Source organism: Teleopsis dalmanni, chromosome X (genome assembly GCF_002237135.1).
Source record: "Teleopsis dalmanni isolate 2A chromosome X, ASM223713v2, whole genome shotgun sequence".
Lineage (NCBI taxonomy): Eukaryota > Metazoa > Arthropoda > Insecta > Diptera > Diopsidae > Teleopsis > Teleopsis dalmanni.
In genome coordinates this window covers 24118633-24139658 of record NC_051848.1, presented here as the reverse complement: position 1 = coordinate 24139658, position 21026 = coordinate 24118633, and the positions used below count along the sequence as shown (strand labels likewise).

The following is a 21026-nucleotide window of genomic DNA, read 5'->3' as shown; positions in this document are numbered from 1 at the left end:
AAGTCATATTTATTCTAAACTCTTTTTAATTTTGTTTCAAAATGGAATTTCAAAATTTCTTGCATTCTGAATATTGCTTTTAGTTCATTATTCATTTTAATTTTTAATTTTAGCTTTATTATTTATTTTTATACAAAATGTAGTTTGCATTATGTCTGTATATAAAAGATTTGACATTTTCGAAAATATGACATTTGACAGAATGCAACAATGATGCCAATATCTCGCTTAACGCGTATAGTAAGCAACTTGCTGTTTTTTGCCACACTTACAAGCTGCCGAAAGCACAGAAAGACAATTTTTTTCATTTTTTTATATTATTTTCAAAAGCATAAAATTATTAGTTTTGTTTTAAGCAAAAGAAGATATTTAAAATAATTTAACACTAAAATTGATATATAATTTTTAATTATGAAATGTCATCTACCGCATATATGCATATTTATACAAAAAAAAAAACGCGAGGCGGCAGCCCTACTAATGTGGGGATAGTACGTTTTTGGTTTATCTCATTTAAACAAAAATGTCTTTTGGAAAACAATATTTCTTCGTAAAAAGTTTAATTTTGATGTTGACTTAGTCATTGGATAAGTAATTTGTTTTCAAAATATAATTTTCAGTAAATCTGTGTTCTTGTCGTTTTTAGATTTTAGCTGTTGCATTTATTTGAATTTGTTTGAAGTACGAAATACCTAACTAGGTTTGTACAAGTTTTGTATTCCAACGTTCTAATTACAGCTCAAATTATTTTGAATCATTTAAAAGTTACTCTTAAACTTAAGAGGAATGACGACAGCATATTTTTCGGTTAGAGCAATGCTTTAGAAAACGCAATGAAAGTAATTTAATATGTTCGAAGTATAATACCACTTGTTGAATTAATAAACCATGACTTAGGATCAAAAAAATTAAATCAGAATTGGGCAAAAATGTAAAAAAAGCAGTGTAGAAAGTATAATGAATATTAGAATATAATAAATAGTTTACACTTATAACAAATATGAATTGCAGTACAAATTTCACTTAAACTAACTAACACCCCATAGAAGTGGCTAGGCTTAATCGCCTTGATCATGATTGACTTTAATTTAAATCCCATGCATCTCCCATTTCATAAGCATTCATAACCCTTCCCCTTCCAATATCTATCTACATCCTAACCCATGTATACGTATTTGCTTTGCAATTCTTTTAGTGTTATCTGGTTTACAGTTCCTTGTGGATTCTTGTGGATTTTGTGTTATCTGCTGTACAGATTCTTGTGGATTCCAATAATAACACGATACAGAGAAACTAATTAAATTAAATGATTAAATTAATAAATTAAATTAAAAAGATCAACTAATTATAATAATAAAATAAATTAATAAAAATTAATCAATTAAATTAATAAAAATTAATTAATTATTTAAATTAATTAAATTAATAAGATAAAATTAATTAACTAAATTAATCAGTTAAGTTAAAATTATTTTATTAAACTGAATCCTTTATCTTTCTGCCTATATTTTAAAAAAATAAATAAAAGATCGTCTCATTAATGTTAAGACTATGAATAAATGATGAGACTATTTTTGGTAGTGTATAGATGGGTAGCTTTGAGTGTAATTAAAATTTGAAAATTGCTAGCCTATTACCTTATATCTCAACAAACTAGTCCTTTAGTGTTTTCTGAAATAGTAATTTTTTTGTTATGCTACAAAATATTTTTTTCAAACTTTGTTAGTTGATGTGAAAAAATAAAAGAAGTATCATAGAAGAACACCATTTTAGTGTTTACTTTCGATTATATATTAATTTGAAAAATTCATAAAATAAGTAGTACAGTATTGCCTGTATAGACATAGTAGAGAAATGTACCTACTCATCTTACTCATTTAGGACTTTAATTAAAGGACTTCAAATAAAAACATTACTTTGTTGTATTTCAGGTAAATTCTAGTAGCGTCGATAATGTTTTAATTCAAGGACGCATCGTCCACTTTATCCATTTTTCTGTTTTACTGTAAATCACAGTCTTGCAATACTGATAATTCTGGGAAAATAACAGATATTTGAATTTGAGAAATTTTGAGAAATTTGAGAAATTGTTTTCTATCATAACAATACATTTTCCAAGAGCTTAAGTGGAATACCAGTTTAATAATGGTACGAAACCAATAATATATCTTTTGTTGTGCTTAAACACATACCAAAACTGAAGGTTTTTTGGAATGCCAAAATATGGACTTTGTTGTAATATGGTAAAAGAAACATTGTGTAAATCTGATTAAATAAACATTTAAGAGGATTTGTTAAAAGGAATTGTGTATAAAGAAGGATAAATCTTAATAAAACAAGATTATAAAAAGCTTTTACTAGCTAAAGAGTAATTCGAAGTTGAATATGAGTTTTTGAAACTCTATGGATACTCTTAGTAAAGTTGAACCACAGTTGTGTATGTTTAGCACGAATAATATGCATTTGCAGCTTGTTGTTGTTGTGATAACCCGGGGAGATCTTTATGAAAGATAACACGGAAGGAATTACAAATACGAATACAGCTTAAAAACGATTTCAAATAGTTTTTCGGTTATATTGTATAATGGTTGAGTTTAATAGATAGGGGAATCTTAAAGTTTACATAAGGGGCTCAAAAAAGTTAAAGCATTGTAAGAAGAAGTTTATCAATTAAAGATGAATTTATGTCGAGTAATAAAAAAATTAATCATGATTTTTTTTTTAATTGGCAATAAAAAATTTTATCTAGATAAGGGATCTACATCTCGTATACGGGATCTACATCTCGTATGTGAGAGGAATTCAAGCGGATAAATCAAACTCAATTTGACTGGTTAATCATGTACTCCTAAAACACAGGCATAACATATGTATGGTACAAAGCATTTAAAAAAGGCCAAGATGTAGTTGTTGATTTTTGGTCGAATCTAAATAACGGCAAACAGATTGAAAGCTCAACAACGTTGTGCTCGAAAATCTTCGGTAGAACCTTAGAAAATTGGGTAAGGAATTTGAGTGAACATATTATGTAAGTGTATTTATAATATTATAAATGGTGCATGACCAGTGGCAAAAAGACTCAATCTATCGAAAAACATCGAAAGCCTGTTGCTTAAGTCATGATTTCGTGAGCTTATATAGTTTATTTTTTCATAGAACTGTTTATCATTTGCAGGGTTCACGAATACGGCAAGTTTATCATTATTTGAATCGGTTGGGAACCAATGTTTTATACAATGTGTTATTCACGTTAAGTTTACTTTTGAATTCATTTAATTTAAATTAACTCCAATTAACTCCATAATTTTTTTTAATAATTAATTGTTATAATTTATTATTATAACTAATTGTTATAATTTATTATTATGATTTATTACTATAACTTATTATTACAATTTATTATTATAGTTTATTATTATTTTAATATTTTATTATAATAACCTATTATTATAACTTATTATTATAATGTATTATTGTAATTTATTATTGTAGTTTATTATTATAATCTATTATTGTAATTTATTAATATAATTTATTTATTATAACTTATTATTGTAATTTATTATTATAATTTATTATTGTAATTTATTATTATAATTTTATATTATAATTTATTATTATAACTTATTGTTATAACTTATTATAATAATTTATAATTATAACTAATATATTATTATAAATTATTTGCATAATTTATTATTATAATTTATTATTGTAATTTATTATTATAATTAATATATTATCATAGTCGAAATATTAGTGTCAATAAAATATATTTTTCTTTAAAATATTAAAATAGTTGTGTACATATTATTTAAGCAATTGATCATTAGCCTATTTAAAACTATGTAATTTTTTATGTACCCAATTACAGTTAAGGATATTATTGTCAAATGTAGGGTGCACACGTAAACCTAAAATGATATTCAAGAATGTAAGGACTAATGTTACAAAACAAGGAGAAGCACAAACTGCCGCATTTTTTGTTTAAAAAATGCGGCAGTTTAATGCTTGCACAAACCCTCAGCCCGCACCAATGTGCGATGTGCTAGTAAGGCAGCATGGAGGGATGCTTGGCATACTTTAAATATCCTTTGAAGCACACTAAAAAAGGTTCTTTGCATTAAAAAAGAATAAACAAAAGTAAAATATAACTGAAACATATTTTTATGAGCATTTACCGTACACAATCTTTGTGTGTGTCTGTATGTGTATATGAAAATAAGAATTCGTACGGTATTAATGAAATGTGTACAGTTCAGCAAGTTCGCTGGAATATTCGTAGGCGAAACTTCATTTCAAGGAAGTCACAGTTAACAAATAACTCAGTTTGTTTGTGTGTTTGTATGTGGGAGTAAAAGTGTGAGTAAATACTGTACTAGTATATATAATATGCAGGACTAATCAATACGCTTTTCATTTTTATTAGTACTGTACCCACAAATAACAGATTCATATACATAGTATGTTAGTCGGTATGTGATATAATTGAAATGATAAGTGCATGAATTAAAAATAATATAATTGCATTAAAATAATTAGTGTAAATTTAACGTTAGACATGTATATATCACACATTCAGGACACATTAGGACATTCAGAAAGTTACTTAATTACATGCGGTATCTATATAAATATATAAATACATACGTATGTACGTATGTATATACGCTGCATATGTTAGCAATATTTTATGCAGGCAAGGAAAATATGATAGAAAACTGTTTCTATTTTTCCATACAGTGAGAGAGAGATATGGACTTCCAGAGGGGTGAAAAAAAATAAAATAAAATAAATTTATTTGTGTACTTGGTAAAGCAGGTTTAGGTTAAAACAAGAATTTTCATGCTAGATTAAAGATGGGATGATATGTGATTAATAAATTCAAGTTTAATTTAATTATTTGAATTTAAAAATGTAGTTACATATTGCAAAAATTTCTTATTAAAGATTTCATATCTGCACAAACTTGACCTTGCATGCAGATCTGTATAAATTTTTTTTAGATTAAGACGATTTTAAGCCTCTAAAGCCAATGATTATCTCGAAAGAAGTTTAATTGACTGTATTTCTTTACTTTCTTATTATCTACGCTTGTAAAAGATAATAAGCACGAACGGCATTAGTTCCTTTCTAAGCCGTATAGATCATATTACACAAAAAGTGTCTATCGTTTATCCTTTAAACGGAAGTTCAAAAACACACTAATGTAGAAGCAAAAGGTACATTAATATTAAATAATAATTATTAATTAGGGTTAGTGACGTAGTATAAAAAGTATTTGACTTTAGCTTATATAATTTTAAAAGTTTTCCCTACTTTCTAAAGTGATAGACCAGGAATTTTTCATTTAACTAGTAAGGAAATCAGATTATAATCTATGTTTGAGCAATGGAATTTATTTCTACTTTTTATTCGTTATGTATATTGAATAATCACCTGTCGAAGTTAGAAATTCAATCCAACTCAAACAGCAGTCACTGTAGAGAAGAAAGAGAAACTGCATACAATGTGCTTGAAGAGTGCCCGGTACTGATGTACAAGAGATTCTATACTATCTTTAATTAAAGAAATCGTACTTGGAGAAAAACTCTAATCCGACTAAGGGGCACAATAGATCTTTTAGGTCGCAGTGCTCTATCCCTTCTTTTCAATAATAATAATATGTCTATTTCGCTCATACAAGACTATAATAACAACGACATGAAACTACAAACGAAAAATTATATGAAAGAACAGAAATAATCTACCGACACCTAGTCGGGTTAGCTTGTTGCAATGGCAGGTTGGCAGATAGTTTTCCACTGACTTCAATTAACGATTTAGTTAACGCCGTTTTACTACCACATTCATCGCACACATCTTAAGATAAAAAAAAGGAAAACTACATACATCCTGCTGAATTTAGATAATGTAATAGATCTTTTGTCGTTACCGATGAACACTTTGACAAGCTGTCTAAAAAGTCCCTTACCAAGAAACCTTTATTATTAATTTTCTTTCTTAAAAATATATAATAAATCGATTTCGTCCTTACAAGTTTCAAGAATTGGTAACTTGAAGATCTATCGATTAATCTGTGTTTTGTTTGGTAAGAAGAAAACTACCAATTAAAACTATTGTCACTTCGTAATTTCCTCTTCCGAACCAGTTGTTGATTGTAATTCGGATCTTTATAAACGTGCGGCTTTTATAACCAGTTGTTTAAGACATACAGCTTAAACTTGCACGTTTTTGACAGTATATAAATATTAAAAATATTTTAATATCTTCTTTAGGTTTACAGACAATAAACTTCTTCTGGTGGTATTTTTTGATAATGTTATATATTATGTTCTGTCTTTATTAATCATGAGGCCAACTATATCTGTTATATCAACGTTGGTGAAGAGTTCTTCAAAAGTGTAATATCATGTATCCAAGGATTATGGAGACTTTTATAGCAAAGTGTAGATAGAAAAAATTGTTGATAGATTACGTCCTTCTTTTGGTGGCAATCTATTAACTTGAAAATAAATTGCCACGTTTAGCCATCGGGAATTATAAGTTTTAGTACTTTTCATGAGTAGAATAAATTAAATTTTGAAATGCATAAGTCTGTATGTTCTTTAGAACTAAGATAAACTTGAAAGATCTGATATGATTGTTAGTAGCAAGAATATAACAGTCGACAAACCGGCACTGAAAACTACTTTAATACCCAATTATAAATTGTGACTATAGACATCTGTTAAAAAAAGGAATAACTTTTGATCATACATTTAACATTTAATAATTTCATTATGTATATATTAAAAGAAATGAGAAGACTTAAAATTCTCTACAACAACGAAAAATTTTAAGGATTTGCTAATATTCAAATATTAAAAATTCAATAATGAATGAAATAAGTAACTATTACAGATCAAAAAAAATTTCGGAAAATATTGTCTATCTTGACAATTCTCTTTATACTTAGGGATCTAAAATTACGGAAAATATAAAGAAATGAATATTAAAGTATGTTATGAGAAACATGGGCATGTTTCTGTCTACAGTACTTTCTATTTGTATAAGTACTGAAAACGTACAAGTAACAAAAAACTTAGGTGATTCTTAACAAAACTCTGTGGTTTAATGCCTCTTTAAAGGTACTGGATTATGTTCCCATGGAAACTAAGGGCAGGTTGAAACTGAGGACCTGAAAAAGTAGAGGGCCTCCTTTTTGTTTATTTAGCTAATTATAGGTGAAAGTCACTTACATGTGTAGTCTCCTGGTCGACTGAGTCTTCATGTAATAACACAAGGTCCTAGAAATTTATTAAGAGGGATTGTGGTAATTCTGCAAGGTTTACTGTATTGTAATGTATTGTATATGTAAGTTAGGTTATGTTGGGTTGAAGTAGCAGCTTAGCACATTTTAGATGATCTTAGTACAAATAATTGCCCGTTGTAATACCGCGGAATTAAATATGTAAGTAGTTTCACGACTACTTACATATTTGTTTCTAAGAAGATATGTTTCTATCTTCTTTACACTGATGTATTGTATTTCTTAGTTTTCTCGAAGGGAGTTTTTATATTGTGGTATGTTTCTACTGATAAACAGTATTTAACTGAATAACATGTCCTACGTTGGAACTCACAAGGTAGCCGTCGGCCTGGAATCCCAGCTAAGACATGGCTCTATGCTCTACTAGTTGAAAAGGACAGCAGTAAGTAAGTAAGTGGATCCTACTTATAAATTAAGGCACAATCAATATTGATTTGATCAAATTAATTTGGTAGGACGTATAAGCATAAATTGATTGGGTAATTGATACATTTGTGCGTTTTTGTCTAAAAAAACAGTAGGTAGCTTTAAAGTTATTTAAGAAATAAGTGCTTGGTTGGTGGATAGTTCGTTGATAAAAAATGTTCGCGAGATAATAATATATGTTAACATTATATTACAGAAATTTTGATATATGATATTATTTGAAAATGTAATCTAAAATTGTAGAAAATATGAACTTTTAACAACCACAATTTCCGAGCCCATTTAAATGTTTACAAACGCATTAAGGTGAATCAAGTTTTAACACAATGGGTCAACAGGTCTAAGTGAATATTCCTTGGATCGCTGGTATGACTAAAAGCATGTTTAGTGGAAAAAGTTGGTATATAAATTTCTTTAACTCCTAGGAGGAGCATAGGGCCGCAATAAAATGTTTCCATTCAGAATAGTTAATAGAAGCTAATAGCTTCAATTCTCTTCAACTTTTCTGCATACGTAACATTTCTGTATTCGTTTATCTTCTCCAGGTTTGAGCTGGCCTATACCTTCTTTGGCTACCAATGGGGTTCCACTTGATTCTCGTTCTTATGGTGTCACTGGTTGATCTGCGCTTTCTTATCTCATTATTTTGATTGGTGTTTGGTTAGCGATGGACTATAGTCTTTTAATCGATAGCGTGTTTGGCTAGAACATTTTAACGATTTTCCGTAAGGACTGATTCATAAAGACTTGTAGTGTGTTGATGTTATTTGACGCAGCGTTCCATGATTGGCATCCATAGGATGCCAAGGAGGGTGGACTTAATGTTTGATTTGAATATTTGAATTTAAGTTTGACAAAATTGGTGTATGACGAAAGCGAATTTTTAAAATATCGGGTAGGTTTTTCTTCGACACCTTGTATTCTAGTAAATATTTAAAGGAAATCTATTCTTCACCATTTGAGATACTTTCAAATAAAATACCCTGTATATGTAATTATAAACGTATGTATGTTTGTTTTGATATGTGCTATTAAATATCTTATTTGGTGCTTGCTAAACTCGTTCTGTTAACAAATCCGCATTTGTTTTTCACTCAAACAATTCACACACAAATCCTTCTTAAAATTTCAATACAAACGCATGCAAGGATGGAGGGACGACCATAAAGTCTAACGCATTGTGGGTGGATAAAATAGTACAATTGAAAAATATTACGTAAATAGTTAATATTGATGTTTACGTTGGCTGTGACACAATTACCTTGACTGAATTCACAATATTGGGCATATGTATGTCAGACCCCAGTTGTGAATTGTGGAGTATGGAATCGAATTTAAAGGTCAGCTGATTTAAAGAGCAAAACACGTAGAAAAATATTTTGATGAACAATCGGTAAGCGTAGTTGTTATTGACAACTTCAATGAAATATAAATAGAAAATTAAATTCTGGTTTACTGGCTCTACCACAAATACATAAATAATTTAAAATAATTTTTATAATTAATTTTCATTTATAATGACTACATCATTTTCACATGCAAAACTGCAATTTAAAATAGGAAAAATATTAAAAGTAATTTATGAAATTAAATTTTCAATAATTACTTAAACCTGATATAGATTTTAAAGATATAGAAGCCAAGTATGAAATTGTAAACAAATATTTATTTTTTTAAATTTAATAAGAAATACATACATACATGGGAAACATTGCTCATTAAGGAATGGGTATCTTAATGTATAAGATACCTTATAATATATAAGATTCTTTATTTCCGAAAGTAATTACTAAAACTACTAATCATAGTGGTATTCACGATTTTTAGTTGGGTTAGGTTCCGTTGAGAGGGGACATGTTGACACAACTATCAAAATTTCCAGTCAGAGACATCTACTATTGTCCTAACGAGTTGGATTAACGAGCTTTTTTTTATGCATAAACCGACTTTTGTCATTAATACGGATATAATAAAAAACTCTATAATCATTCCAATGTTTCTTAAACATGTTTATGCCTTTAACGTAAAAAAGTTCATTCTTACTCTTAAAATATAGAAGTTTTTTGAGCAATGACATCAGTAAGGGAGTAAAATTTGTGTTAGGGATGTAATATGGATGTTAAAAGAAGCTCTCTAATCATTCCAATGTTTCTTTAAAATTTTTATGTCTTTATCGTAAAAACAATTATTCTTACTCTCCAAAAAGAATTTTTTTTTGGGAAATGCCACCATTTTATGGAAGTAAAATCAATCCCCTTAAAATATATTTTTAAACTTCAGAAATACCTAATAATAAGTAGGAATTTAAACTGTCGAATAAGCGAGATAAGAAGGTAATTTAAGGAATAATTTATGCAATTTGGTCATCGTAACTAGCCACTTGCGATTGACTTGGTTAAGAAAAACCAAGAATTTCTTCTTCGTTATGAGAGACCGTTTCTTCGTGATTATTTTCATCAAATTCACCAATGATTTAACATAATAATTGTTGTTAAAGTTTTTTTCTTTGAGATACTGGGTAGGAAGATTTTATTCATGTTCCTAAATTTGTGTTCATAGGTTTTAATCTTGTTGATTTCTTTTCAATATTTTACACTTTTTTTACATTTTGTATTCCCATGTGTAGCGAAGGATTCCGCTTCAGCTATTTTTATATATACCAATGCAAAAACTCTGTTTTTTACGTTTAAACAGCTGTATATAGCGCTTGAACAATTATCATTAGGATCTTATTCTAGTATAGTCTGTAAAATCGCTTTAAGTATCTTGTTTAGCGCAAAATGTGTTTCCGTGTCGGAAAATTTAAGTATCTTTTCCAGAAATATGTTTTGTGTTTTTGATGAACAACCCAAATATTTCTTTATTAGAAAAATTCTATAATTATGAAATATTTTTAATTATTCAGGTTGCTTATTCTATCATAATTATGATTTTTTTTAGATTATATACATACATATAATATATATATTATATCATATAATATATATATAATATTGAATCTAATCATATCGTCATATGGTAGACATGTTGAATGTAATAGCGATCTGTTAGTTAGCTTACTGCTTGAAAATTCTCGAAATATGGAATCAAAAAGGCTTTCTAGGTAGTTTGAAAGGATCCATTTCATCACATCTCATCGAATTATACCTGTGACAGTTATTATAAAGTTTAGAAAATAATATATAGCATTAGATATATGGTTGTTACTAGTCAGCATTTATCTTATCAAATACCTTTAGATTTTCTTATAATGAAAGCGTAAATATATCGTTATTTCATTTTTTACTAGCTTTAAATAGATTTTTTATTTAGTTTTCGATTTTTGTGTACAACTCCTTTCTGGGTACTTTATATCTTATCAGTGTGTATTGTTATTGGTTCTCTCGTATTCATGTGCTGGTTCCAAAATTCTTCACAGTACATTTCTTTATAGTTATGACCACAAATCATTTTGATTGAAACAATTTATTTAAAACATTTAGAATTTGTGAAGTATCAGGATGAGCATTATCCTATTATATCTAATAGTGTAATATATCAGTACCTTCTTTCGTTGTGTTAAAGTTTTTTTTTATTTTAATGTTAAACAAAATGTTAATTTCTTTTTGAATTATCAAAAAACAATTAGAATCCAATATATATAAATAGATTTTTATTTAATAAAGAGGATGTACTGTACTTGAGCAGGTCATAAATGTCAATTCCTATCAAAAAAAGGTAAAAGAAAAATTGTTTTCGTTCTCTACTTTTTCATAATACTATCAGACCAATATTATTTCTCAGACCTATATTACCTTTTTTGTGATATATTACCTATATTACTTTAATAAAATCATACAACAATAAATTAAATATTAGAGTATCTATAAAAATAAGTAACGTATATTGCGCCCAAGGAAGCAGCTGGAAGGACTCTCCAGCTACCATAATATAGATGTAGTATCAGAAGACGTATGGCAAGTTTAATATAAAATAAAAATATTTAGAGTATTGAAAATTTGTTTAATATTGTTTAAATTAAATAATCAATTAAAATTTCTATTATTTTGTTGTTTTTGTAAGTAGTCTCGTTTCCGTCGAGTCGTTTAAAAAAAAAACAAAAACACTGTACCAAAAATCGATTTTCTGTAAATGCGTGAACTACATTTACCAGTAGTTCCCGCGCTTTCTTCACTCAAAACTGTTTACATTAATTTAACAAAATTTATAGATATGAAATTCACTTTCGTATCTGCAATTCGGACAAAAATCGTTAATCCAATAGATACATTGTCAACGGTATGTTTGCATGGATATGGAGCTACGATTTTATAGTCATGAAAGATTTGCAAATATTTGTGATAAAAAACAAATGTAAATTTTTGTTATAAAAACTTATATATATTTATGTAAACATATTTTTATATATACATATACAACACACATATCTGCATATATTTAAATTTGCTGCGAACCATTTAACAGGAGTGACAGACAACAAGGCTGTTGGCCAATGCAGGAAAAGGACTTCATATAAGTAACATAAATGACATGTTTATATGTTATAAAATATTAATAAAATCTATAAACATGAGTAATATTATAATTAAATAATATTTAAAATACAGATATAAATATTATTATTTTTAATAATAACTTTGCTGTTTTAAAAAAATTTCATTTATTCACAGGATAAAATCAACTGCGTTATATTGTTAATTATTATTTTGTTTATATGCTGATTAGAACAAAACACATAATCTATCCTTAACTTTCTAATAAAATGCTATTGTATATACATATGTTAAAACAAGTTAGGCAGTACTCCTAACTTACACTTCAGCACCTATAATAACTTCCTTCTCCAGTCTTCTTAAGTTAATTGTTGGCAGTGAAAATAATGTCGTCCTGGCTGGTTCGTATTACCTTTAAAATGACTCATCGTATATGTATGTTTTATTATTTTGAAATACAATATTAATTATGCTTAAATAACTTTGTTATTTTAAATTTTTGTTGATTTAATAGTTTTAAATGTTTTCTATTTATTAAAAAAAATTTTGTTTAAAGCTTCCCGATAATATACATTTGTAATTGAAAGTCCGTCTATATAATAGTTGGCTGGTTCGCAATAAAAACCATATATGAAGAGACATGTCTATATAAAAAGTAATTAATTAAATAAATGTTTATGTATCTATATATATTTAAATTTAATTATAAAAAAAGAATGCTAGTTGAACTAAACAAAATTAAATATATTTTTGAGATTTGTTAACATATCCTTAGCATACATTTAATTAAATAAGGTTTCAATTATTTAAAAATTAAAAAAAAAATTATTGATAATTAAAAGAAATAAAAATGAAAAAAAAAATTAAAAAAAAAAAAATAAAATATACTATTTATATTAATATATAATAAGAATTCAAACATTTGAAAAATTAAAAATAAATAATAATATATGTATGTTAAAATTTGTAATAAAATTTTAGATATCGTAAGTTCTTAAATAATAAAATAAGTTTAAAATGATAAAATTAATAGTTATATATAACAAATAAAATTAAAATTATGCTAGTAATAAAACTTATTTTAAAACACATTATTGATGTATTTTCATTTAAACAAATAATCAAGCAAATAAAATTTAAATTAAAATTAAATGTATATATTATACATTATATATATCTATATATATTTAATATATATGTATTATATAATATTATTATATATAAATATTATATATATATATATATACGATGCATATATATATTAAATATATATATATATATAAATAATATATTTAATATATATATATTATATATTTATAAAAATATTTAATTATGTATATTATATGTACTTACATATTTAATATATAATATTACATATTATATATATATATATATGTAATATTTAGCATAATACTTTTATAATAACTAAAAATATCTGTTTTCGAAAATGGAAAATAATAAGACATTTAGAATTTATTAACACTAACTCTAACAAAAAAATTTATTATGTAGTATATTAGAATATTAGATGCACCTGGAGATGTGGGAAAAACCAACGATGCATTAAATAAAAATTTAATACACATAATTTATATTATAATTATTTAATAATAAACAGATCAAAAGAACATAAACATATACTTAACTTAAAAATACATTATTCACTTGTTTATTTAAAACAAAGAAATTTAAATAAACACTAAATATAAATAAATATTTAAACATTTATTATTATACACAAATACAATTATAAATTATTTTTGTTGATACCAAATTAATTAATTAAAATTTGAAAATATTTAAATTAAAATTTAAATCATTTAAATTTTATCAATAATTTTAATAAATAATATTAAAACACAAAACCGAAATTACAGTGTTTTATAAATATATGTATATATATTATACAACTAAATGAAAGATATAGAGGTCTAAATTAAAATTAAAAATATAAATTATAAAATTGCATAACAAATATAAATTTTTCTTCACAGAGAGAGTGAGAAAGAAACAGAAAGAGAAAGAAACAGAGAGAGAGAAGAAGAGAAAGAGAGAAAGAAAGAAAAAGAGAGAAAGAGAAAGTAAAGAAATAAAAAGAGAGAGAGACATAGAGAGAGAGAGAGAGAGAATGAGAGAAAGGGAGAGTGGGAAAGTGTGTTAGAGAGAGACAGAAAGGATAGAGAAAGAAAAAGAGAGAAAAGATAGAGAGAGAGAGATAATTGACTAATAATGGTTTAATTAAAGACACGAATATTAATATTGAATATAGACATAATAAAGGTTAATATGCTAACGAGGCACTCTAATAATGAATCAGTGTCATATTACCATTTAATCGATTTATAAGCATATATATTCCTATGTATATTTTATAAAAATGTGTATTTTTAAATAGTAAGTAAGTTACTAAAGTTATAACTAGTAAGTTACTAGTTATACAATATTCGAAAAAGATGTTATAAAAATTATAGTATAAATACATTGTTTCAAAGGACGCATAAAAAATCTACGATGGGATTTGAATCTGTTTAAAGTCTGATCAGTATCTGATCTGATATCTACTAAACACCTAATTATTGCATTGATTACTCTATAATAAATCTCAACAGTTACAATTATAAGGCATAACTAAGTTAGTCTGAGTGGTACAGATGAATTAGAACGATAATATAAATAGGAAATATCTTTGAAAGATAGTATAAAGAGGAGATAGCTTAAGTTTTTACATGTTACAACAGATTTTAGAGCTTTCACAATTTGCCAAATATGAAATGACATTTTATATACAACAACAAACTAGATTTCAATGTTGAAAGAGACACTAACAATATTTCGTTTTTCACATTAATAAATTAAATCCTAAAAAGTGTACAAAATATTATATATCAGGGTTTTAAATTAGTTTTGAACCAGAGCCTCTTTTAAGTGTAATTGAACAATAAGCTAAATAATTGACTTTACATATAGTGAGCTATATATAACATACCCTTTGAATAGTTATTTTAATGTGTGTGTGTGTGAAGATGTTGTAGTAGATTATTATAATGAAGTTGTTTCTTATTTTGAACAATAGTTTAATATAGTGAAATTTTTCGAAATTCTTATTACTAGCAGTTGATTAATCTGAGTAATGTGTCAAAAGATGGTAACGTCTCACATGAATTCATTTACATATCATCATTGCAAAATCATATAAAAATTAAAAGAACACTAGTTTTTTGTTCGACTATTGCTGCGAAAAGATAATATATCCTGAGAACTTCACTGTACTGAACTATTAGTCATATCTGTGAAAGGTTCTTCTAAGCTACTCTAATTCAGTACTTCCATTTTTAACTGTATTTCCAAATGAATATCAAATCTCTAATAAAATCTAGATTTGATTTGTTGATGTAGAAAATGAAGCACTGAAATATCTGTATAAGAAAGGCCCTAACTTGATTTGACTTCAACAAATGCTTAAAGAATCCTGACACCACCGAATCGTATCATTTCAGAATTGTATGCAATTTACAGGATTGTTATTAAGGTATCGTTTACTACGTTCGCATTTAATATATGAACCTAATCATATATTGCTGATAAGTAATATTAAATAGTATTTAATCTTATCTTTCCATTTAGTATTAAATCGGTTTTTTCTTTTTTGAAGTTAAACATATTATTCTCCATATATTAGCATAATATATATATATGGTATTATTAACGTATATCTATCTATGTTATGCAAGTACTATATCCTGTAGATTTCATTTTTAAGACTGATAGGCAGGAATGGTAATATAAAATACAATTCTAATTTGTTGTTGTCAATTTAGCATAAAACATGGTATCTAAAAGCAGTCCATGTCCATGATCATCACATCATTATCATCTGATCATCATAAGTTGCAAACTTTACTTGAATACTGTATTATTAATATGGTAACAATAATAAATACTTCATATTATCTTTTTATTTCAAACTGTACATCAGATGACCTTCATTATTCTATAAATAATACAATATTTCTATTATAAAATGTAACGCTTATTGCTCATAAACACCAGATGCCGAGTTGGTATGATAATTGTAAGGGTGGATATTCAACATACATTACGAATGCTTCCGTCATTGTCAGGAAGTCGTAAGCGGAAGATGTGCTACACATATTTACATACATTGTGATGCTTATGAATATTTCAGGGTTAGTTTCAATAAAAATAATCATCCGAATATGATTCGTTTTTTATTTATTCTCGTCAAAAGAAGTTTTAGGATCTTATGTGAGAGCTACGAATTCTCAAAAAAACTCTCATTATAATAAATTTTTCTAAAATTTCTGGAAGGAGCGTTTAGAGAGAGAAAAATTTTAGTTTTAGAAAACTTTTTTGGAAGAAGAAAAAATTCGATTTAAGGGAATAAGATAAAATTTAAAAATAATGAGTGTGATCTTCCTATATTGCAGTTCCTATGGTAAGGAAATATATATAATTTTTGGTTAAAAATTTTTAATTTCATAAAATTAAGTATATCAGCATAAGATTGCATCACTTAAGGTTCCAACATTTATTTAAAATGATATAATTGTATACATATAATTTTTAAATTTAATCTTATTACCCTAGCCATGCGTTTTTCACGAAAAGAAATCATTACTTTTGTAGTGACAACCATTTCAAATGTTGATGCAAACATTTTGGAAGGTTTTCACAGATTACAGGTTTTCGGTTAACGCATTCTTCCGAAAAGAGAAGACATACGGCTCCAAATCAGATAAATACGAGATTTGATAAGCAATAAAAATACGATTTTTATCAAATATCGATCAGAAGTATCGAACGATTAGAGCAATTTCTGCTAGTCAAGAAAATTTGCATATATAAGTTCTGTGGCATTATATTAGGTTAATATATGTCTATCGGAAATGGCATTATATATATAAATGTCTAACATTTATCCAACAATAATTTTATTCGGAGGCAATTAACATCAGTAGGTAAACTTTTAGTAAAATAGCTTTGATTGTTAGTAATTTTAGAAATTTACAAATTTTCTAAAATTTTCTTTTCACTGTGAGAACTTTTTGTTCACTGTAAAGATAACCGATCAATATAACTTAAATAAAATATATCAAAACATGCTTACTTACATATATACAAAATGATTGTTTTACTTCTTTCAAGAAACCTAAGCCTAACTTTATACTAGAGACTTTATATGTTTGAGATCAATTTACTCTATATAAGCCTTTTTTCTAAAACCGTTATATCTAATGTTACATATTAAAATCGGCCAAGCTACAATTAAGCTACCATATCCAGATCAACATTAATATAGATTAATTAAACATCCTCGGGGTGGCAGTCCCCTAGGAGGGTACTGACGTGGTGAGGAGGCTTAGTAATTACGTTTTTAACAAAAAGTGATGTGAAGTAATTAGATTTCGGCTTTCCATTTTAATCGAATAATTTGATGTTCGAACTATTCAATAAATACAAATATTTGAATTTCTATATATATTTATAGAATTCCATAGAAAGATTAAATTTGTCGAATTCGACTGTTTATGTATATGATCACGTTGAAGGTCTGTGTTTAAACTTACGCTCGGCATATAGATTCTAGATAAAATATTTGGTCCGTTGCATTGGTGCCAAGAAATTGGTTAATTTATCAATAATAAATACAGAAGATAATAAAGTAACAGAGATGAATTGACACAAATCAATTTCATCAAAAAAGGTGTCGTTTGTCTGTTTAGCTTTTATCGGACCACCTTTACCTCTTTTAATTTTCTTAAGTATAGCAGAATAGTGTCATCAACCGGTATAGCGCTCCTCCAATATAATTAAAGGCCCCATTCAAGTTTTGTAACTCTTATGAAGTTTATAAAGTAAATATAATAATAAATAATATATATTTTTAAAATATATAATTTATTAAATTTTATAAAAAAAATTACTTTTTGAACAATTTAATACCATAGTTGCTTGGAATTATGTATGATTTGACCTAAGTATATCGTAACTTCTTAATGTTTTAATTAAACAACACAGTTCCCAACAACACAATTTTGTAACTATTAATTATATTCAATTTTAAATAAAATGTCGTGCTATAAAGCTATGTTTTTCCAAATGTTTTTTTGATAAATTTTTAAGCATAACGAAACATACACAGCTTTGCTCTTTTTAGTGCTGTTTACTAGCATTTTTACTTCTTTAAGGAGTTTTTAGCTTGCATGACGACTAATTTTTAATGCTGTTTTATTGAAATTGTTCTTGCATACGTCTTTGTTATATGGTTTGCTCATTTTTTGTGCTAGTAACTAGCACATTGGTTGTTGATTATTTTATTATATGTATATATGAACGAACTTAAAAATAAAATGCTTATGGGAGGGAGAAGAATAGAAAAGTTTATCTGGCATATAATATGAATTCAATTTATTATAATTTATTTAATAATTTACCAATTGTCATTAAACAATAATAAGTTTTTAATTACTGATAGAAAAAGAACTGACATATAATTTAGTATCAAAATTCATTTGTTGTTGTACGTATCTGTATCTGTTGCAACAGCGTAAGGGTGCAATCTCACTCCAGCTACTTAAATTGCATTTATTTTAAGGAACTGTTTTTTTTTGAGTTTTTTAATAGATTTTGTTTATTATAACAAAATTATTATACAAAAAAAGAAATTTAATTAAAGTGACATAAATTGAAAATTATTTTAAGGTATTATTCGATACGTCTACGCGTCCTTGCATTTTAATAACGTTCTTATTAGCGAAAATGCACACAAATAAATTAAATAATTTTTAAAAAAGAATTTATATTCGATAGTGCACATATCTAAATTTATGTTAAAATGTTTTTGTTTATAAACAGATTTTCACATATATTATATTAAAATTATAGGCACTTACAATATTTAATATTATTTTTTATTTATTTGCACTCAGCTGTTGTATCAGAAACTGTGATTGCAACTGTCATACTGTGTAGCTATGTTCCTTATAAGAATTGTCAATTTTGACATTTTCTATTCAAAATAATGTACTTGACAGTTGACAGTACGTCAACATCCGTTGCTATTGCTTCTTTCTCCTTTTCGTGTCTTTCTTTTTGCCTATTGAAATCGCCAAGATGGTACGCTTTTGCTACTAAATATCAAATCGTGAAATATAATCTCAAAACATCTAAAATATTAATATAGTATTAAAGAAATTGTAAATAATAATGCAAATTTTATAAAATAGTGGATATGTTTTTGTTACTATTAAAATATAATAATAATTTGTGTTATTGCTATTTGTGATTATATTTGTGCTTATCATAGTTTAGTTTTGAAGTGTTTGTGCAAAAATTCTAATTGTTATAAATATTTTAGGTGAATGTACCAAAACAACGTCGCACATTTTGCAAGAAATGCAAAGTACATAAGTTACACAAAGTGACACAATACAAAAAATCCAAGGAGCGCAAAGGTGCCCAAGGTAGACGTCGTTACGATCGGAAACAACAAGGTTTTGGTGGTCAAACGAAGCCTATTTTCCGTAAGAAGGTATGTAAATGGTGCAGAAATGCGCGTGTGTAAATTAATAAAATATATATTAAATTTCTGTGAGGTAACGTACGTTTACATTTACCGGGAATGTTTTTGTTGTTATTGTTGTTCTCATAGTTTGAAGCTTATTCGGCATATTTGTAGAACTAAATTGCTGTTGAACAAATGTTCTATTAATGCTATTTGGTGGGATAATTATGTGCCAAATAAAATTGAATTTTTATGGTGTCCAAACACATGCATTTAATATATCCGTGTATGGAATTATTTGCAGTTAGTTAACCAGAATATTCATACATTATTTAACTATTAATAAAACTTTACATTTTGCTTATTTTTTTTTTTATTATTAATTATACTTTTCTCTTTGTTTTAGGCTAAAACTACAAAAAAGATTGTATTGCGTATGGAATGCACTGAATGCAAATACCGCAAGCAGACACCTTTAAAACGTTGCAAACACTTCGAATTGGGTGGCGACAAGAAGAGGAAGGGACAAATGATTCAATTCTAAATTGTCATTCCCGCTTCATTTATATACCTTAAGGATTTTGTTTGTTTATGTTACATATCCAAAATTACGTGGAATGTTACTATTATTTGCATATGTAAACTGGAAACAATTGGCGATTGTGGCATTTACAAATAAATATTTTTAATTCTTTAATTGTCGCATTTTGTATTTTTCAAAATGGAAATGTGTGTCTATCAATCACGTGATTCGACAAATTATCGAATTGCGGTATGAGGTTTAGAAAATGGCTTCATTTCCATTTCATTATTAGACAACGCAACTTATTACCAATACCGCATAATTCCAGTTTCTTCGATCTACGTTAAAATATTTTCTTTCGGATAATTTCGGTTGGTGTGATAACTTGCAAGACGACATAGTGTGGAACCGTTATAAAATATACAGTATAACTCTGCCATGTTTAAATTCAATCATTAAAATAGTTTAATCTGTTAATTGGAATAAAATTCGTTATTATTCATAGAAAATTCCAAAGAAAGATTGAACTTATCCAAATCGATTGTTTATGTAAATGATCGCGTTGAACGTCTGTGTTTAAATTCACACTCGGCATATGTATTCCAGATAAAATATTTGGTCCGTTGCATTCATGTCCATGATTTTTTCTCAAATCACAACAAAATGATATATTTTTAAAGCAAATCATTGCAGTAGACAAGATAAAAATCGATATTCTATATTTAATTATTTTAAGACTTTGTTAAT

The 21026-nt window shown here is 26.6% G+C and overlaps 1 protein-coding gene across 1 annotated transcript; it reads left to right on the top strand.

Moving 5' to 3' along the window:
• The first annotated feature begins 19261 nt into the window (after window positions 1-19261).
• Window positions 19262-20453, top strand: LOC119688084 (60S ribosomal protein L44). Its single transcript, XM_038102721.1, has 3 exons — window positions 19262-19368; window positions 19610-19783; window positions 20163-20453. The coding sequence occupies exons 1-3, from the start codon at window positions 19366-19368 to the stop codon at window positions 20298-20300; spliced, it is 315 nt and encodes a 104-aa protein (XP_037958649.1). The 5' UTR covers window positions 19262-19365; the 3' UTR covers window positions 20301-20453.
• Window positions 20454-21026: the final 573 nt, after the last annotated feature.

Bases quoted from the DNA above. Each gene is read 5' to 3' on its own strand.
- LOC119688084 (XM_038102721.1), top strand. The intron at 19,784-20,162 runs GTATGTAAATGG...TCTTTGTTTTAG, and splicing joins AGCCTATTTTCCGTAAGAAG to GCTAAAACTACAAAAAAGAT.